The sequence below is a fragment of the Salmo trutta genome, chromosome 25, assembly GCF_901001165.1.
Source record: "Salmo trutta chromosome 25, fSalTru1.1, whole genome shotgun sequence".
Lineage (NCBI taxonomy): Eukaryota > Metazoa > Chordata > Actinopteri > Salmoniformes > Salmonidae > Salmo > Salmo trutta.
In genome coordinates this window covers 2,528,769-2,546,082 of record NC_042981.1, presented here as the reverse complement: position 1 = coordinate 2,546,082, position 17,314 = coordinate 2,528,769, and the positions used below count along the sequence as shown (strand labels likewise).

The window sequence follows — 17,314 nt, the reverse complement described above, 5'->3', positions numbered from 1 at the left end:
ATTCCAGTTCATCCCAAAGGTGTTCGATGGGATTGAGGTCAGAGCTCTGTGCAGGCTGGTCAAGTTCTTCCACGCCAATCTCGACTAACTATTTCTGTATGGACCTTGCTTTGTGCACAGGGGCATTGTCACACTGAAACAGGAAAGGGCCTTCCCCAAACTGTTGCCACAAAGTTGGAAGCACAGATGTGTCTAGAGTGTCATTGTATGCTGTAGCGTTAAGATTTCCCTTCACTGGAACTAAGGGGCCTAGCCCGAGCCATGAAAAACAGCCCCAGACCATTATTCCTCCTCCACCAAACTTTACAGTTGGCACTATGCATTGGGGCAGGAATCGTTCTCCTGGAATCCGCCAAACCCAGATTTGTCCGCTGGACTACCAGATGGTGAAGCGTGATTCATCACTCCAGAGAACGTGTTTCCACTGTTCCAGAGTCCAATGGTGGTGAGCTTTACACCACTCCAGCCAACGCTTGGCATTATGTATGGTGATCTTAGGCTTGTGTGTGGCTGCTCAGCCATGGAAACCCATTTCATGATGCTCCCGACAAACAGCTTCTTCCAGAGGCAGATTGGAACTCGGTAGTAAGTGTGGTCTACCACTTTGCGGCTGAGCCGTTGTTGCTCCTAGACGTTTCCATAACAGCACTTACAGTTGACCGGACAACTCTAGCAGGGCAGAAATGTTACGAATTGACTTGTTGGAAAGGTGGCATCCTATGGTGGTGCCACGTTGAAAGTCACTGAGCTCTTCAGTAAAGCCATTCTACTGCCAATGTTTGTCTATGGAGATTGCATGGCTGTGTGCTCGATTTTTATACACCTGTCAGCAACGTGTGTGACTGAAATAGCCAAATCCACTAATTTGAAGGGGTGTCCACATACTTCTGTATACAATAGTGTACATATTAATACTTGAAATATCTCTGCCATTGAAAGAGTAATGTAATATAGTATAATTTAATAGTATTAGTGGTGTACTTAACAGAACTGTACTCTCCTGTTACCTGTGACATTACCCAGGAAGCACACCTTCCTGCTTTCCTCTTAACCCTACCACAGCTAGGCCACACTGTCTGGGATCAGGGCAGTTATATGTATTATCGTGTCTGTGTGCGTGCGTGCGTGCGCGTGTACGTCTACCTTACCTGTGTGAGTGTCTGTCTGCCTCACAAGTGTCTCTGTGTGATGTCATGTTGCTGCTTGCCGTTGCAGAGCCCGTCTGAGAAAGAGAGCAGCTGAGAGAGAAGCAAGAGCCAAGGTTAATGTTTCTGCTGCTGCCAGGTATATCAGGAAACAACCCACTGTCGTCCTCCTCCCACCCCCCAGAGACTGGGTTTCTGGTCCGAGTGGCATCCTATTCCCTATGTAGTGTGCACTGTGGTCAAAAAGTAGTGCACTATGTAGGGAATAGGGTTCCATTTGGGACTCAAACCCTGGGTTTCTGACAGTGGGTTCCCTGTTGTGGTCGTTGCTTTAGTAGTTTTATAGAACATTAGTTTAGATGCTGTTTCTACCCATCTGGCTTTAATTCGCTTGTTTACTCATTCTAGCACAAATATGTTGTTGTGTTCCTCTAACTGCAAAAATAAAAAAACCTTCCTCGTCACAGAAATGCAACTCAATCAAAATATGACTGCAGATTCTTCTGAAATTTTAAACCAGTACATTTTGTTTAAGATAAAAGGATTCTAAGGAAGCACAGGAGGCTGCTGATAGGAGGACGGCTCGTAGTAACATCCGGAGCGGAGTACATGTAATGGTATCAAACGTATGGAAAACATGTGTTTGATGTGTTCAATACCATTCCATTTATTCCGTTCCAGCCATTACTATGAGCCCGTCCTCCCCAATTAAGGTGCCACCAGCCACCTGTGTCAGGAAGTCCTTTTGAAAGTAACATTTTAGGTGACTGATGTCAATCTGCCCTCTGATGTTTAAGTCTGCATCTCTAGTTCAACATTTTGAACTGCAACTTTTTGACATTTCCTGTAAGACATGGTTTTAGGAGTGGAACATAACACATCAATCACTTTATAGTCGTATAAAGTGTTGCATTGCTCAGTTAGCGTCTGCTGAATGGTGAGCTAAAGCTCATACTAATACACGTAATACTAATACACATAATACTAATACACATAATACTAATACACATAATACTAACACACATAATACTAACACACATTATACTAATACACATAATACTAAAATACATAATACTAATACATATATAATACTAAAACACGTAATACTAAAACACGTAATACTAAAACACGTAATACTAAAACACATAATACTAAAATACATAATACTAATACACATAATACTAATACACATAATACATTATACTAAAACACATAATACTAAAACACATAATACTAATACACATAATACTAACACACATAATACTAACACACAATACTAATACGCATAATACTAAAATACAATACTAATACATATACTACTAAAACACGTAATACTAAAACACATAATACTAAAATACATAATACTAATACACATAATACTAATACACATAATACATTATACTAAAACACATAATACTAAAACACATAATACTAATACACATAATACTAATACACATATTACTAGTACACATAATACTAGTACACATAATACTAATACACATAATACTAATACACATAATACTAATACACATAATACTAAAACACATAATACTAATACACATACTACTAATACACATACTACTAATACACATAATACTAAAACACATAATGTAACGTGTTTCTAACTTGGTTAACATTTTCTCCCATTGCATTTACAATCATCATCACCTTACAGCTCGTCATCATCATCATCATCACCTAACCAATGTTTACTTTGCAGGCTGCCACCTAAAGCTAATGTTAAACCCTTCACCTCTGGGTTAAAGAAAAGGTAAACTGACTGGGGAAATAAATCCATTTCCTCTTCAATATCTCCTGAATAAAATGGTTTCCGTTGTGTATCTGTTGACAGTTTGATTATTTTACAGACTCATCTGGGCGTTGTGACCAGGGTGCATCTCAAATTAAACCCTATTCCCTATACAGTGCACTCCTACTGATCTGAGCCCTATAGGGCCCTGGTCAAAAGTAGTCCACTACCCTATGAGGCCTGGTCAAAGTAGTGCACTACCCTATGAGGCCTGGTCAAAGTAGTGCACTACCCTATGGGTCCTGGTCAAAAGTAGTGCACTACCCTATGGGTCCTGGTCAAAAGTAGTGCACTACCCTATGAGACCTGGTCAAAGTAGTGCACTACCCTATGGGTCCTGGTCAAAGTAGTGCACTACTCTATGGGTCCTGGTCTAAAGTAGTGCACTACCCTATGAGGCCTGGTCAAAAGTAGTGCACTATATTGGGGATTGTGAACAGTATTGTGAACAGCACAGTCTATAAATCTGCCCAGGTCAGGGATATGAGGGAGCAATGAGGTCTGAGAAAAGGCTGTGAGTCCCAAATGGCAGCCTATTCCCTATATAGTGCACTACTGTTGACAGGAAAAAGGGTATAATTTGGGTTGCTGCATACTGTACTGTACTGTAGGGCCCAGATCAGTTCAACTCTACCTGCTCTGTACTGTACTGTAGGGCCCAGATCAGTTCAACTCTACCTGCTCTATACTGTACTGTACTGTAGGGCCCAGTTCAGTTCAACTCTACCTGCTCTATACTGTACTGTACTGTAGGGCCCAGATCAGTTCAACTCTACCTGCTCTATACTGTACTGTACTGTAGGGCCCAGTTCAGTTCAACTCTACCTGCTCTATACTGTACTGTACTGTAGGGCCCAGTTCAGTTCAACTCTACCTGCTCTATACTGTACTGTACTGTAGGGCCCAGATCAGTTCAACTCTACCTGCTCTATACTGTACTGTACTGTAGGGCCCAGTTCAGTTCAACTCTACCTGCTCTATACTGTACTGTACTGTAGGGCCCAGTTCAGTTCAACTCTACCTGCTCTATACTGTACTGTACTGTAGGGCCCAGTTCAGATCAACTCTACCTGCTCTATACTGTACTGTAGGGCCCAGATCAGTTCAACTCTACCTGCTCTATACTGTACTGTAGGGCCCAGATCAGTTCTACTCTACCTGCTCTATACTGTACTGTAGGGCCCAGTTCAGATCAACTCTACCTGCTCTGTACTGTACTGTAGGGCCCAGTTCAGTTCAACTCTACCTGCTCTATACTGTACTGTAGGGCCCAGATCAGTTCAACTCTACCTGCTCTATACTGTACTGTACTGTAGGGCCCAGTTCAGTTCAACTCTACCTGCTCTATACTGTACTGTACTGTACTGTAGGGCCCAGATCAGTTCAACTCTACCTGCTCTATACTGTACTGTAGGGCCCAGTTCAGTTCAACTCTACCTGCTCTATACTGTACTGTACTGTAGGGCCCAGATCAGTTCAACTCCACCTGCTCTATACTGTACTGTACTGTAGGGCCCAGATCAGTTCTACTCTACCTGCTCTATACTGTACTGTACCGTAGGGCCCAGTTCAGTTCAACTCTACCTGCTCTATACTGTACTGTAGGGCCCAGTTCAGTTCAACTCTACCTGCTCTATACTGTACTGTAGGGCCCAGATCAGTTCAACTCTACCTGCTCTATACTGTACTGTACTGTAGGGCCCAGATCAGTTCAACTCTACCTGCTCTATACTGTACTGTAGGGCCCAGATCAGTTCAACTCTACCTGCTCTATACTGTACTGTACTGTAGGGCCCAGTTCAGTTCAACTCTACCTGCTCTATACTGTACTGTACTGTACTGTAGGGCCCAGTTCAGTTCAACTCTACCTGCTCTATACTGTACTGTAGTGCCCAGATCAGTTCAACTCTACCTGCTCTATACTGTACTGTAGGGCCCAGTTCAGTTCAACTCTACCTGCTCTATACTGTACTGTACTGTAGGGCCCAGATCAGTTCAACTCTACCTGCTCTATACTGTACTGTAGGGCCCAGTTCAGATCAACTCTACCTGCTCTATACTGTACTGTAGGGCCCAGTTCAGTTCAACTCTACCTGCTCTATACTGTACTGTAGGGCCCAGTTCAGATCAACTCTACCTGCTCTATACTGTACTGTACTGTAGGGCCCAGATCAGTTCAACTCTACCTGCTCTATACTGTACTGTACTGTAGGGCCCAGTTCAGTTCAACTCCACCTGCTCTATACTGTACTGTACTGTAGGGCCCAGATCAGTTCAACTCTACCTGCTCTATACTGTACTGTACTGTAGGGCCCAGTTCAGTTCAACTCCACCTGCTCTATACTGTACTGTACTGTAGGGCCCAGTTCAGTTCAACTCTACCTGCTCTATACTGTACTGTAGGGCCCAGTTCAGATCAACTCTACCTGCTCTATACTGTACTGTACTGTAGGGCCCAGTTCAGTTCAACTCTACCTGCTCTATACTGTACTGTAGGGCCCAGATCAGTTCAACTCTACCTGCTCTATACTGTACTGTACTGTAGGGCCCAGTTCAGTTCAACTCTACCTGCTCTATACTGTACTGTACTGTAGGGCCCAGTTCAGTTCAACTCTACCTGCTCTATACTGTACTGTACTGTAGGGCCCAGATCAGTTCAACTCTACCTGCTCTATACTGTACTGTAGGGCCCAGTTCAGTTCAACTCTACCTGATCTATACTGTACTGTACTGTAGGGCCCAGATCAGTTCAACTCTACCTGCTCTGTACTGTACTGTAGGGCCCAGATCAGTTCAACTCTACCTGCTCTATACTGTACTGTACTGTAGGGCCCAGTTCAGTTCAACTCTACCTGCTCTATACTGTACTGTAGGGCCCAGTTCAGTTCAACTCTACCTGCTCTATACTGTACTGTACTGTAGGGCCCAGTTCAGTTCAACTCTACCTGCTCTGTACTGTACTGTAGGGCCCAGATCAGTTCAACTCTACCTGCTCTATACTGTACTGTACTGTAGGGCCCAGTTCAGTTCAACTCTACCTGCTCTATACTGTACTGTACTGTAGGGCCCAGTTCAGTTCAACTCTACCTGCTCTATACTGTACTGTACTGTAGGGCCCAGTTCAGTTCAACTCTACCTGCTCTATACTGTACTGTAGGGCCCAGATCAGTTCAACTCTACCTGCTCTATACTGTACTGTAGGGCCCAGTTCAGTTCAACTCTACCTGCTCTATACTGTACTGTACTGTAGGGCCCAGATCAGTTCAACTCTACCTGCTCTATACTGTACTGTAGGGCCCAGTTCAGATCAACTCTACCTGCTCTATACTGTACTGTAGGGCCCAGTTCAGTTCAACTCTACCTGCTCTATACTGTACTGTAGGGCCCAGTTCAGATCAACTCTACCTGCTCTATACTGTACTATACTGTAGGGCCCAGATCAGTTCAACTCTACCTGCTCTATACTGTACTGTACTGTAGGGCCCAGTTCAGTTCAACTCCACCTGCTCTATACTGTACTGTACTGTAGGGCCCAGATCAGTTCAACTCTACCTGCTCTATACTGTACTGTACTGTAGGGCCCAGTTCAGTTCAACTCCACCTGCTCTATACTGTACTGTACTGTAGGGCCCAGTTCAGTTCAACTCTACCTGCTCTATACTGTACTGTAGGGCCCAGTTCAGATCAACTCTACCTGCTCTATACTGTACTGTACTGTAGGGCCCAGTTCAGTTCAACTCTACCTGCTCTATACTGTACTGTAGGGCCCAGATCAGTTCAACTCTACCTGCTCTATACTGTACTGTACTGTAGGGCCCAGTTCAGTTCAACTCTACCTGCTCTATACTGTACTGTACTGTAGGGCCCAGTTCAGTTCAACTCTACCTGCTCTATACTGTACTGTACTGTAGGGCCCAGATCAGTTCAACTCTACCTGCTCTATACTGTACTGTAGGGCCCAGTTCAGTTCAACTCTACCTGCTCTATACTGTACTGTACTGTAGGGCCCAGATCAGTTCAACTCTACCTGCTCTGTACTGTACTGTAGGGCCCAGATCAGTTCAACTCTACCTGCTCTATACTGTACTGTACTGTAGGGCCCAGTTCAGTTCAACTCTACCTGCTCTATACTGTACTGTAGGGCCCAGTTCAGTTCAACTCTACCTGCTCTATACTGTACTGTACTGTAGGGCCCAGTTCAGTTCAACTCTACCTGCTCTATACTGTACTGTACTGTAGGGCCCAGTTCAGTTCTACTCTACCTGCTCTGTACTGTACTGTAGGGCCCAGATCAGTTCAACTCTACCTGCTCTATACTGTACTGTACTGTAGGGCCCAGTTCAGTTCTACTCCACCTGCTCTATACTGTACTGTAGGGCCCAGTTCAGTTCAACTCTACCTGCTCTGTACTGTACTGTAGGGCCCAGATCAGTTCAACTCTACCTGCTCTGTACTGTACTGTAGGGCCCAGTTCAGTTCAACTCTACCTGCTCTATACTGTACTGTACTGTAGGGCCCAGATCAGTTCAACTCCACCTGCTCTATACTGTACTGTAGGGCCCAGTTCAGTTCAACTCTACCTGCTCTATACTGTACTGTACTTTAGGGCCCAGTTCAGATCAACTCTACCTGCTCTATACTGTACTGTAGGGCCCAGATCAGATCAACTCCACCTGCTCTATACTGTACTGTAGGGCCCAGTTCAGTTCTACTCTACCTGCTCTATACTGTACTGTAGGGCCCAGTTCAGTTCAACTCCACCTGCTCTGTACTGTACTGTAGGGCCCAGATCAGTTCAACTCTACCTGCTCTGTACTGTACTGTACTGTAGGGCCCAGATCAGTTCAACTCTACCTGCTCTATACTGTACTGTAGGGCCCAGTTCAGTTCTACTCCACCTGCTCTATACTGTACTGTAGGGCCCAGATCAGTTCTACTCTACCTGCTCTATACTGTACTGTAGGGCCCAGTTCAGTTCAACTCTACCTGCTCTATACTGTACTGTACTGTAGGGCCCAGATCAGTTCTACTCCACCTGCTCTATACTGTACTGTACTGTAGGGCCCAGTTCAGTTCAACTCTACCTGCTCTATACTGTACTGTAGGGCCCAGTTCAGATCAACTCTACCTGCTCTATACTGTACTGTACTGTAGGGCCCAGTTCAGTTCAACTCTACCTGCTCTATACTGTACTGTACTGTAGGGCCCAGATCAGTTCAACTCTACCTGCTCTATACTGTACTGTACTGTAGGGCCCAGTTCAGTTCAACTCTACCTGCTCTATACTGTACTGTACTGTAGGGCCCAGTTCAGTTCAACTCTACCTGCTCTATACTGTACTGTACTGTAGGGCCCAGTTCAGTTCAACTCTACCTGCTCTATACTGTACTGTACTGTAGGGCCCAGATCAGTTCAACTCTACCTGCTCTATACTGTACTGTACTGTAGGGCCCAGTTCAGTTCTACTCCACCTGCTCTATACTGTACTGTAGGGCCCAGATCAGATCAACTCTACCTGCTCTGTACTGTACTGTACGGTCCAGTTCAGTTCAACTCTACCTGCTCTGTACTGTACTGTACTGTAGGGCCCAGATCAGTTCAACTCTACCTGCTCTATACTGTACTGTACTGTAGGGCCCAGATCAGTTCAACTCTACCTGCTCTATACTGTACTGTAGGGCCCAGTTCAGTTCTACTCCACCTGCTGTATACTGTATTTACTCAAAGCAACGTTACCTTGTGGTCAAATACACAAATATACAAAATGATAAATGACAAACATATACTTTCGTCATTGTACATTGTGCAATTGGCTGACGGTCAAACAGACTCTGTGTCTGGTGCAACAATCAAATGAAGAATTGAAAAGTTTAGTATCAGCAACAAAACATTGAGAATGATAGGATCAATAATACCCATCATGCTTTAGGGTCAATACCATTTCAATTCCAGTCAATTCAGGAAGTACACAAGAATTCCAATTCTCTGTAATACCTTTGAATGAGGAACATTTGGAATTGGATTTTAGTTTAATTTCTGATTTGACTTGTATTGAAATGGAATTGATCCCAACCCCCTTGATGCACACAGCCAACTTCCAGTCAGTCTTTTCTGTATCATCCCTCCTCTTCCTCTTCCTCCTTCTCCTCCCTCATCCTCATCCTCGTCCTCCTCCTCCTCCGCCTCCTTCCCCTGCTCCCTCATCCTACTCCTCCCTCATCCTCCTCCTCCCTCATCCTCCTTCTCCCTATCCTCCTCCTCCCTTCTCCTTCTCCTCCCTCATCCTCCTCCTCCTCCCTCATCCTCCTCCTCCTTCTCCTCCTTCTCCTTCTCCTCCTCCTCCTTCACCTCTTCCTCCTCCCTCATCCTCCTCCTCCTTCTCCTCCTCCTCCTTCACCTCTTCCTCTTCCTCCTTCTCCTTCTCCCTCATCTTCCTCCCTCCTCTTCCTCTTCCTCCTTCTCCTCATCCTCCTCCTCCTCCTCCTCCCTCTCCTCGTCCTCCTCCTCCTCCTCCTTCTCCTCATCCTCATTCTCCTCCTCCCTCATCCTCCTCCCTCCTCCTCCTCCTCCCTCCTCCTTCTCCTCTTCCTCCTCCTCCTCCTCATCCTCCTCATCCTTGTCCTCCTCCTCCTTCTCCTCATCCTCCTTCTCCTCCTCCTTCTCCTCATCCTCCTTCTCCTCCTCCTTCTCCTTCTCTTCCTCCTCCCTTTTCCTCCTCCTCCTCCTCCTCCTCCTCTCCCATTCAAACCCCTCCAGACTGAACACAGAGCGTCAGAAGCACCAGTACCGCCTCCACTCTGTGGCATGCGTTGGCACTGAGGTCCACCTGGCAGCCTGCCCCCTGGAGTCCAACAAGGGTAATTATGGAGGGAGATTGGCCTCTCAGAATGATGTAAAGATATAGAACGTAGGTCACAAACAGGCACCGTGATCAGACCAGAATTATGTTGAATATATTCACTGTGCATATTTCTGAGTTATATTCTGTGTATTTACATAATTCTGAGTCTACTCTGACTCCGTAGGTAATGCCACAGGGTCGTGTGAAGGTGGCATGCCAGCCGTGGTCAGCTGTGTACCCGGACCCCAGTACGTACAGAACAACGGACTGAAGAAGAAACAGCTCAAAACTTCGGTAATTAGTAGTAGTAGTGTGTGTCTGTCCTGTCTGTCTGTGTCTGTCTGTCTGTGTCTGTCTGTGTCTGTCTGTCTGTGTCTGTCTGTCTGTCTGTCTGTCTGTCTGTCTGTCTGTCTGTCTGTCTGTCTGTCTGTCTGTCTGTCTGTCTGTCTGTCTGTCTGTCTGTCTGTCTGTCTGTCTGTCTGTCTGTGCATTTGTGTCTCACTAGCATTGCGTAGACTTGAAGTTGGCAAATTCATGCTTCACCTACAGTTTGTTAATCTGGTCGATTTGGTGTTCCTGTTCTGTGTTGTATTTGTCTGTAGAACACAGTGAGTTAACTGTTTCCTGTCTGTAGAACACAGTGAGTTAACTGTTTCCTGTCTGTAGAACACAGTGAGTTAACTGTTTCCTGTCTGTAGAACACAGTGAGTTAACTATATCCTGTCTGTAGAACACGGTGAGTTAACTATATCCTGTCTGTAGAACACAGTGAGTTAACTATATCCTGTCTGTAGAACACGGTGAGTTAACTATATCCTGTCTGTAGAACACAGTGAGTTAACTATATCCTGTTTGTAGAACACAGTGAGTTAATCCTCTCCTCTCCCATCAGAGCACGGTGAGGCTGAAGGGAGGTGCCAAGCTGGGTGAGGGCAGAGTGGAGGTGCTGAAGAACAATGAGTGGGGCACGGTGTGTGACGACCGATGGACCCTGCTGTCAGCCAGCGTGGTGTGCAGGGAGCTGGGCTTCGGATCCGCCAAGGAGGCTCTGACTGGGGCTCGCATGGGAGAAGGTGAGGACCGACTGAGCACTGTGGTTTAACCTCATATAGGTCAATGGATACTTGGTGTAGTGGTTAGACTCCCAGAACGGTCACATATACGACTCCCAACCGAAGACCGGGGTTCAATCCCTGTGTCCACTTCCCACTGTTTCTCTTTTAATCTCTCCCTTTGATTTCCAACTTGTCTCTATAAAGTGTTAAACCACCTAAAGAATGTGTAAATACAGGGCCTTCGGGAAAGCATTGAGACCCCATTACTATTTCCACATTTTGTTACGTTACAGCCTTACTCTAAAATGGGTTAAGTTGGTTTTTTTCCCCCCTCATCAATCTACACACAATACCCCATAATGACATCACAATACCCCATAATGACATCACAATACCCCATAATGACATCACAATACCCCGTAATGACATCACAATACCCCATAATGACATCACAATACCCCATAATGACATCACAATACCCCATAATGACATCACAATACCCCATAATGACATCACAATACCCCATAATGACAAAGCAAAAACAGGTTTTCAGATCCTCTCAAGCTCTGTCAGGTTGGATGGGGAGCGTTGCTGCACAGCTATTTTCAGGTCTCTCCAGAGATTCAGAGCCCTGATTCAAGTCTAGGCTCTGGCTGGGTCACTCACCTGGTCAGTCTATGTCATGGAAAGAGCAGGTGTTCTTAATGTTTTGTATACTCAGTGTATACACAGTACCAGTCAAAAGTTTGGACACACCTACTCATTCAAGGGTTTTTCTTTATTTTTCCTATTTTTTACATTGTAGAATAATAGTGAAGACATCAAAACTATGAAATAACACATATGGAATCATGTAGTAACCAAAAAAGTGTTAAACAAATCTAAATATATGTTAGATTCTTCAAAGTAGCCTTGATGACAGCTTTGCACACTCTTGGCATTCTCTCAACCAGCTTCACCTGGAATGCTTTTCCGACAGTCTTGAAGTAGTTCCCACATATGCTGAGCACTTGTTGACTGCTTTTCCTTCACTCTGCGGTCCAACTCAAACCCAAAACATCTCAATTGGGTTGAGGTTGGGTGATTGTGGAGACCAGGTCATCTGATGCAGCACTCCATCCCTCTTCTTCATGGTCATATAGCCCTTACACAGCCTGGAGGTGTATTTTGGGACATTGTCCTGTTGAAAAACAAATGATAGTCCCACTAAGCGCAAACCAGGTGGGATGGCGTATCGCTGCAGAATGCTGTGGTAGCCATACTGGTTAAGTTTGCCTTGAATTCTAAATAAATCCCTGACAGTGTCACAAGCAAAGCACCTCCACACCATCACACCTCCTCCTCCATGCTTCACGGTGGGAACCACACATGCGGAGATCATCCGTTCACCTACTCTGCGTCTCACAAAGACACGGCGGTAGGAACCAACAATTTCAAATTTGGACTCATCAGACCAAAGGACAGATTTCCACCGGTCTAATGTCCATTGCTTGTATTTCTTATTATTATTGGTGTCCTTTAGTAGTGGTATCTTTGCAGCAATTCGACCATGGTGGCCTGATTCACACAGTTTCCTCTGAACAGTTGATGTTGAGATGTGTCTGTTACTTGAACTCTGAAGCATTTATTTGGGCTGCAATTTATGAGGCTGGTAACTCTAATGAACTTATCCTCTGCAGCAGAGGGGACTCTGGGTCTTCCTTTCCTCTGGCGGTCCTCATGAGAGCCAGTTTCATCATAGCGCTTGATGGTTTTTGCAACTGCACTTGAAAAAACTTTCAAAGTTCTTGAAATTGTCCGTATTGACTGACCTTCATGTCTTAATGGACACTCACTTCTCTTTGCTATTTGAGCTGTTCTTGCTATAATATGGACTTATTATTTTACCAAATAGGGCTCTCTTCTGTATACCCCCCCCCCCCCCCCCCCCCCCCACCTTGTCACAACACAACTGATTGGCTCAAATGGATTAAGAAGGAAATAAATTACATAAATTAACTTTTAACAAGGCACACCTGTTAATTGAAATGCATTCCAGGTGGCTACCTGGTTGAGAGAATGCCAATAATGTTTTTGTTTTTTTTAACACTTTTTTTGGTTACTACATGATTCCATATGTGTTATTTCATAGTTTCTGATGTCTTCACTATTATTCGACAATGTAGAAAATAGTAAAAAAATATATAAAAAAAATAAAAAACTTGAATGAGTATATGTAGAAACTTTTGACTGAGACATTTCCTTTTTATTTGTAAAAATTTTCAGAAGAGGTTGGAAAGAAATATATGCTTTTGGTAATGATTTCTCCCCCAAAAAATGTATTCAAGTCTTTGTCGTGGTTTCCCTAAGAACAAAGTAGTTCCTGTAGACCTAAACCACTGTCTTCCCAGACTGCTTCCCACAAAGCAAGCTGTGTCCAACAAAAATATGCTTTTCATTTATCTGACTTTTATGTCAAGCCCTTATATTTAGCCTCACAATGAAGTGTTTTACCCTGTTCTTTACCTCACAGTAACTATGTGAGTTTATTACAGTATTATAGACACTATGATCTGGGATTTACTATGGTCTTCTATGTAGAAGAACCCCTTACAGTATTATAGACACTGTGATCTGGGATTTACTATGGTCTATGTAGAAGAACCCCTTACAGTATTATAGACACTGTGACCTGGGATTTACTATGAGTACCACTGTCTTTTTAAAATGTTTTTGGATTCATTTAAGGTTTTCTACAAATCTTGACACATAACGTTTATTACAGCAGTGTCTTTCTCTCTCTGTGTGTGTGTGTGTGTGTGTGTGTGTGTGTGTGTGTGTGTGTGTGTGTGTGTGTGTGTGTCTTTAGGGATGGGTCCTATCCACATGAATGAGGTCCAGTGTCTGGGAACGGAGAAGTCGATGTGGAACTGCGGCTTTAAGAACATAACCTCGGAGGACTGCCAGCATTTAGAAGACGCCGCTGTGAGGTGCAACACGCCGTACATGGCTCTGGAGAATTCGGTCAGAGACTAACTACTACTTCAATTTAATCTCAGTTTCATTCTGTTTAATGAACTTTAATCATACCAGAGAGCCAGTTAGTGTTATCTCCTGTTTTACTGGTAACACGTTGTACTATAGCTGACAAGATGATGTTCATGTGATCATACAAGTAATACCACATATAAACTAGTATACACTAGTATACACTAGTATAAACTATTATAAACTAGTATAAACTTGTATAAACTCGTATAAACTCGTAACGCTGAAGATCTGCGTTATAGCGTGATTGAAATTTAAAGGAAGGGAACTTTTGATTGAGCCAACGTAATACAGTGTTTACGGGACGCTGGAACATTGCCTTTAAATTTAAAATGTGCTACACTGTGGATTTTCAGCGCTACAGATTTGAATCTAGGCCTAAGGAAAAGTTAAGTTAAGCCAATAGGGGGGGTATTATATTTACTGTGAATTTTTAGCAGTTTATTGACCAGCGATGTGTTGATAGATTCCTGATCGGGCAGAAATGTTTGCTGCTGTAGTGCTCAATTCAATGGTAGTAGTATTGTGATGAGAGACGCATCCTGAATATGTGATGTGTGTAATGACATCCTTTACTCTCATCAAATACATGTCTTTAACAATACATAACAATACATAACAATACATAACAATACATAGCAATACATAACAATACATAGCAATACATAACAATACATAGCAATACATGCCTTTAACAATACATAACAATACATAACAATACATAGCAATACATGCCTTTAACAATACATAACAATACATGCCTTTAACAATACATAACAATACATAACAAAACATGCCTTTAACAATACATAACAATACATAGCAATACATGCCTATAACAATACATAACAATACATAACAATACATAGCAATACATGCCTTTAACAATACATAACAATACATGCCTTTAACAATACATAACAATACATGCCTTTAACAATACATGCCTTTAACAATACATAACAATACATAACAATACATGCCTATAACAATACATAACAATACATGCTTTTAACAATACATAACAATACATGCCTTTAACAATACATAACAATACATGCCTATAACAATACATAACAATACATAACAATACATGCCTTTAACAATACATAACAATACATGCCTATAACAATACATAACAATACGTGCTTTTAACAATACATAACAATACATGCCTTTAACAATACATAACAATACATAGCAATACATGCCTTTAACAATACATAACAATACATGCCTATAACAATACATAACAATACATAACAATACATGCCTTTAACAATACATGCCTTTAACAATACACAACAATGCATAACAATACATGCCTTTAACAATACATAACAATACATAACAATACATAACAATACATGCCTTTAACAATACATAACAATGCATGCCTTTAACAATACATAACAATACATAACAATACATGCCTTTACAATACATAACAATACATAACAATACATGCCTTTTAACAATACATAACAATACATAACAATACATGCCTTTAACAATACATAACAATACATGCCTTTAACAATACATAACAATACATGCCTTTAACAATACATGACAATACATAACAATACATATCAATACATAACAATAGACGCACAACAAAGAGCTTCAAATACCCTTAACATAACGTATAGCACCCAATTAGTCCTGTTCAACAGGGAATAGGGTTCTATAGGGCCCTGGTCTATAGTCCTGTTCAACAGGGAATAGGGTTCTATAGGGCCCTGGTCTATAGTCCTGTTCAACAGGGAACAGGGTTCTATAGGGCCCTGGTCTATAGTCCTGTTCAACAGGGAAGAGGGTTCTATAGGGCCCTGGTCTATAGTCCTGTTCAACTGGGAATAGGGTTCTATAGGGCCCTGGTCTATAGTCCTGTTCAACAGGGAACAGGGTTCTATAGGGCCCTGGTCTATAGTAGTGCACTATATAGGGAATAGGGTTCTATAGGGCCCTGGTCTATAGTAGTGCACTATATAGGGAATAGGGTTCTATAGGGCCCTGGTCTATAGTCCTGTTCAACAGGGAACAGGGTTCTACAGGGCCCTGGTCTATAGTCCTGTTCAACAGGGAACAGGGTTCTACAGGGCCCTGGTCTATAGTCCTGTTCAACAGGGAACAGGGTTCTATAGGGCCCTGGTCTATAGTAGTACACTATATAGGGAACAGGGTTGTATAGGGCCCTGGTCTATAGACCTGTTCAACAGGGAACAGGGTTCTATAGGGCCCTGGTCTATAGTCCTGTTCAACAGGGAAGAGGGTTCTATAGGGCCCTGGTCTATAGTCCTGTTCAACTGGGAATAGGGTTCTATAGGGCCCTGGTCTATAGTCCTGTTCAACAGGGAACAGGGTTCTATAGGGCCCTGGTCTATAGTAGTGCACTATATAGGGAATAGGGTTCTATAGGGCCCTGGTCTATAGTAGTGCACTATATAGGGAATAGGGTTCTATAGGGCCCTGGTCTATAGTAGTGCACTATATAGGGAATAGGGTTCTATAGGGCCCTGGTCTATAGTCCTGTTCAACAGGGAACAGGGTTCTATAGGGCCCTGGTCTATAGTCCTGTTCAACAGGGAATAGGGTTCTATAGGGCCCTGGTCTATAGTCCTGTTCAACAGGGAATAGGGTTCTATAGGGCCCTGGTCTATAGTCCTGTTCAACAGGGAACAGGGTTCTATAGGGCCCTGGTCTATAGTCCTGTTCAACAGGGAACAGGGTTCTATAGGGCCCTGGTCTATAGTAGTACACTATATAGGGAATAGGGTTCAATAGGGCCTTGGTCTATAGTAGTGCACTATATAGGGAATAGGGTTCTATAGGGCCCTGGTCTATAGTAGTGCACTATATAGGGAATAGGGTTCTATAGGGCCCTGGTCTATAGTAGTGCACTATATAGGGAATAGGGTTCTATAGGGCCCTGGTCTATAGTAGTGCACTATATAGGGAATAGGGTGCCATTTGAGATGCAGACATAGTATGTCTACACTCTTAGAAAACAAGGTGCCAAAGTGCATTCGGAAAGTATTCAGACCCCTTGACTTTTTGTACATTTTGTTACGTTACAGCCTTTTTCTAAAATTGATTAAATTAATACAAATCTACACACAATAAACCATAATGACAAAGTGAAAACAGGTTTTTAGAAATGTCTGCAAGTGTAAAAACATTTATTTTTTTACAGAAATACCTTATTTACATAAGTATTCAGATCCTTTGCTATGAGCCTCGAAATTGAGCTCAGGTGCATCCTGTTTCCATTGATCATCCTTGAGATGTTTCTACAACTTGATTGGAGTCCACCTGTGGTAAATTCAATTGATTGGACATGATTTGGAAAGGCACACACCTGTCTATATAAGGTCCCACAGTTGACAGTGCATTTCAGAGCAAAAACCAAGCCATGAGGTCAAAGGAATTGTCC

The 17,314-nt window shown here is 43.2% G+C and overlaps 1 protein-coding gene across 5 annotated transcripts in view; it reads left to right on the top strand.

The window, feature by feature from the left end:
* LOC115161828 (lysyl oxidase homolog 3B) overlaps positions 1-17,314 on the top strand; it is a 67,870-nt gene that overhangs the window by 31,320 nt on the left and 19,236 nt on the right. For 3 of the 5 annotated variants that reach the window (XM_029712627.1, XM_029712625.1, XM_029712628.1), the window contains exons 5-10: positions 1,216-1,284; positions 2,866-2,916; positions 9,712-9,812; positions 9,981-10,090; positions 10,689-10,869; positions 13,700-13,854. In XM_029712627.1, the coding sequence (XP_029568487.1) occupies positions 1,216-1,284; positions 2,866-2,916; positions 9,712-9,812; positions 9,981-10,090; positions 10,689-10,869; positions 13,700-13,854 (667 nt within the window). The remainder of the gene's footprint in view (positions 1-1,215; positions 1,285-2,865; positions 2,917-9,711; positions 9,813-9,980; positions 10,091-10,688; positions 10,870-13,699; positions 13,855-17,314) is intronic. The other 2 variants (XM_029712629.1, XM_029712626.1) reach the window with 1 other exon arrangement.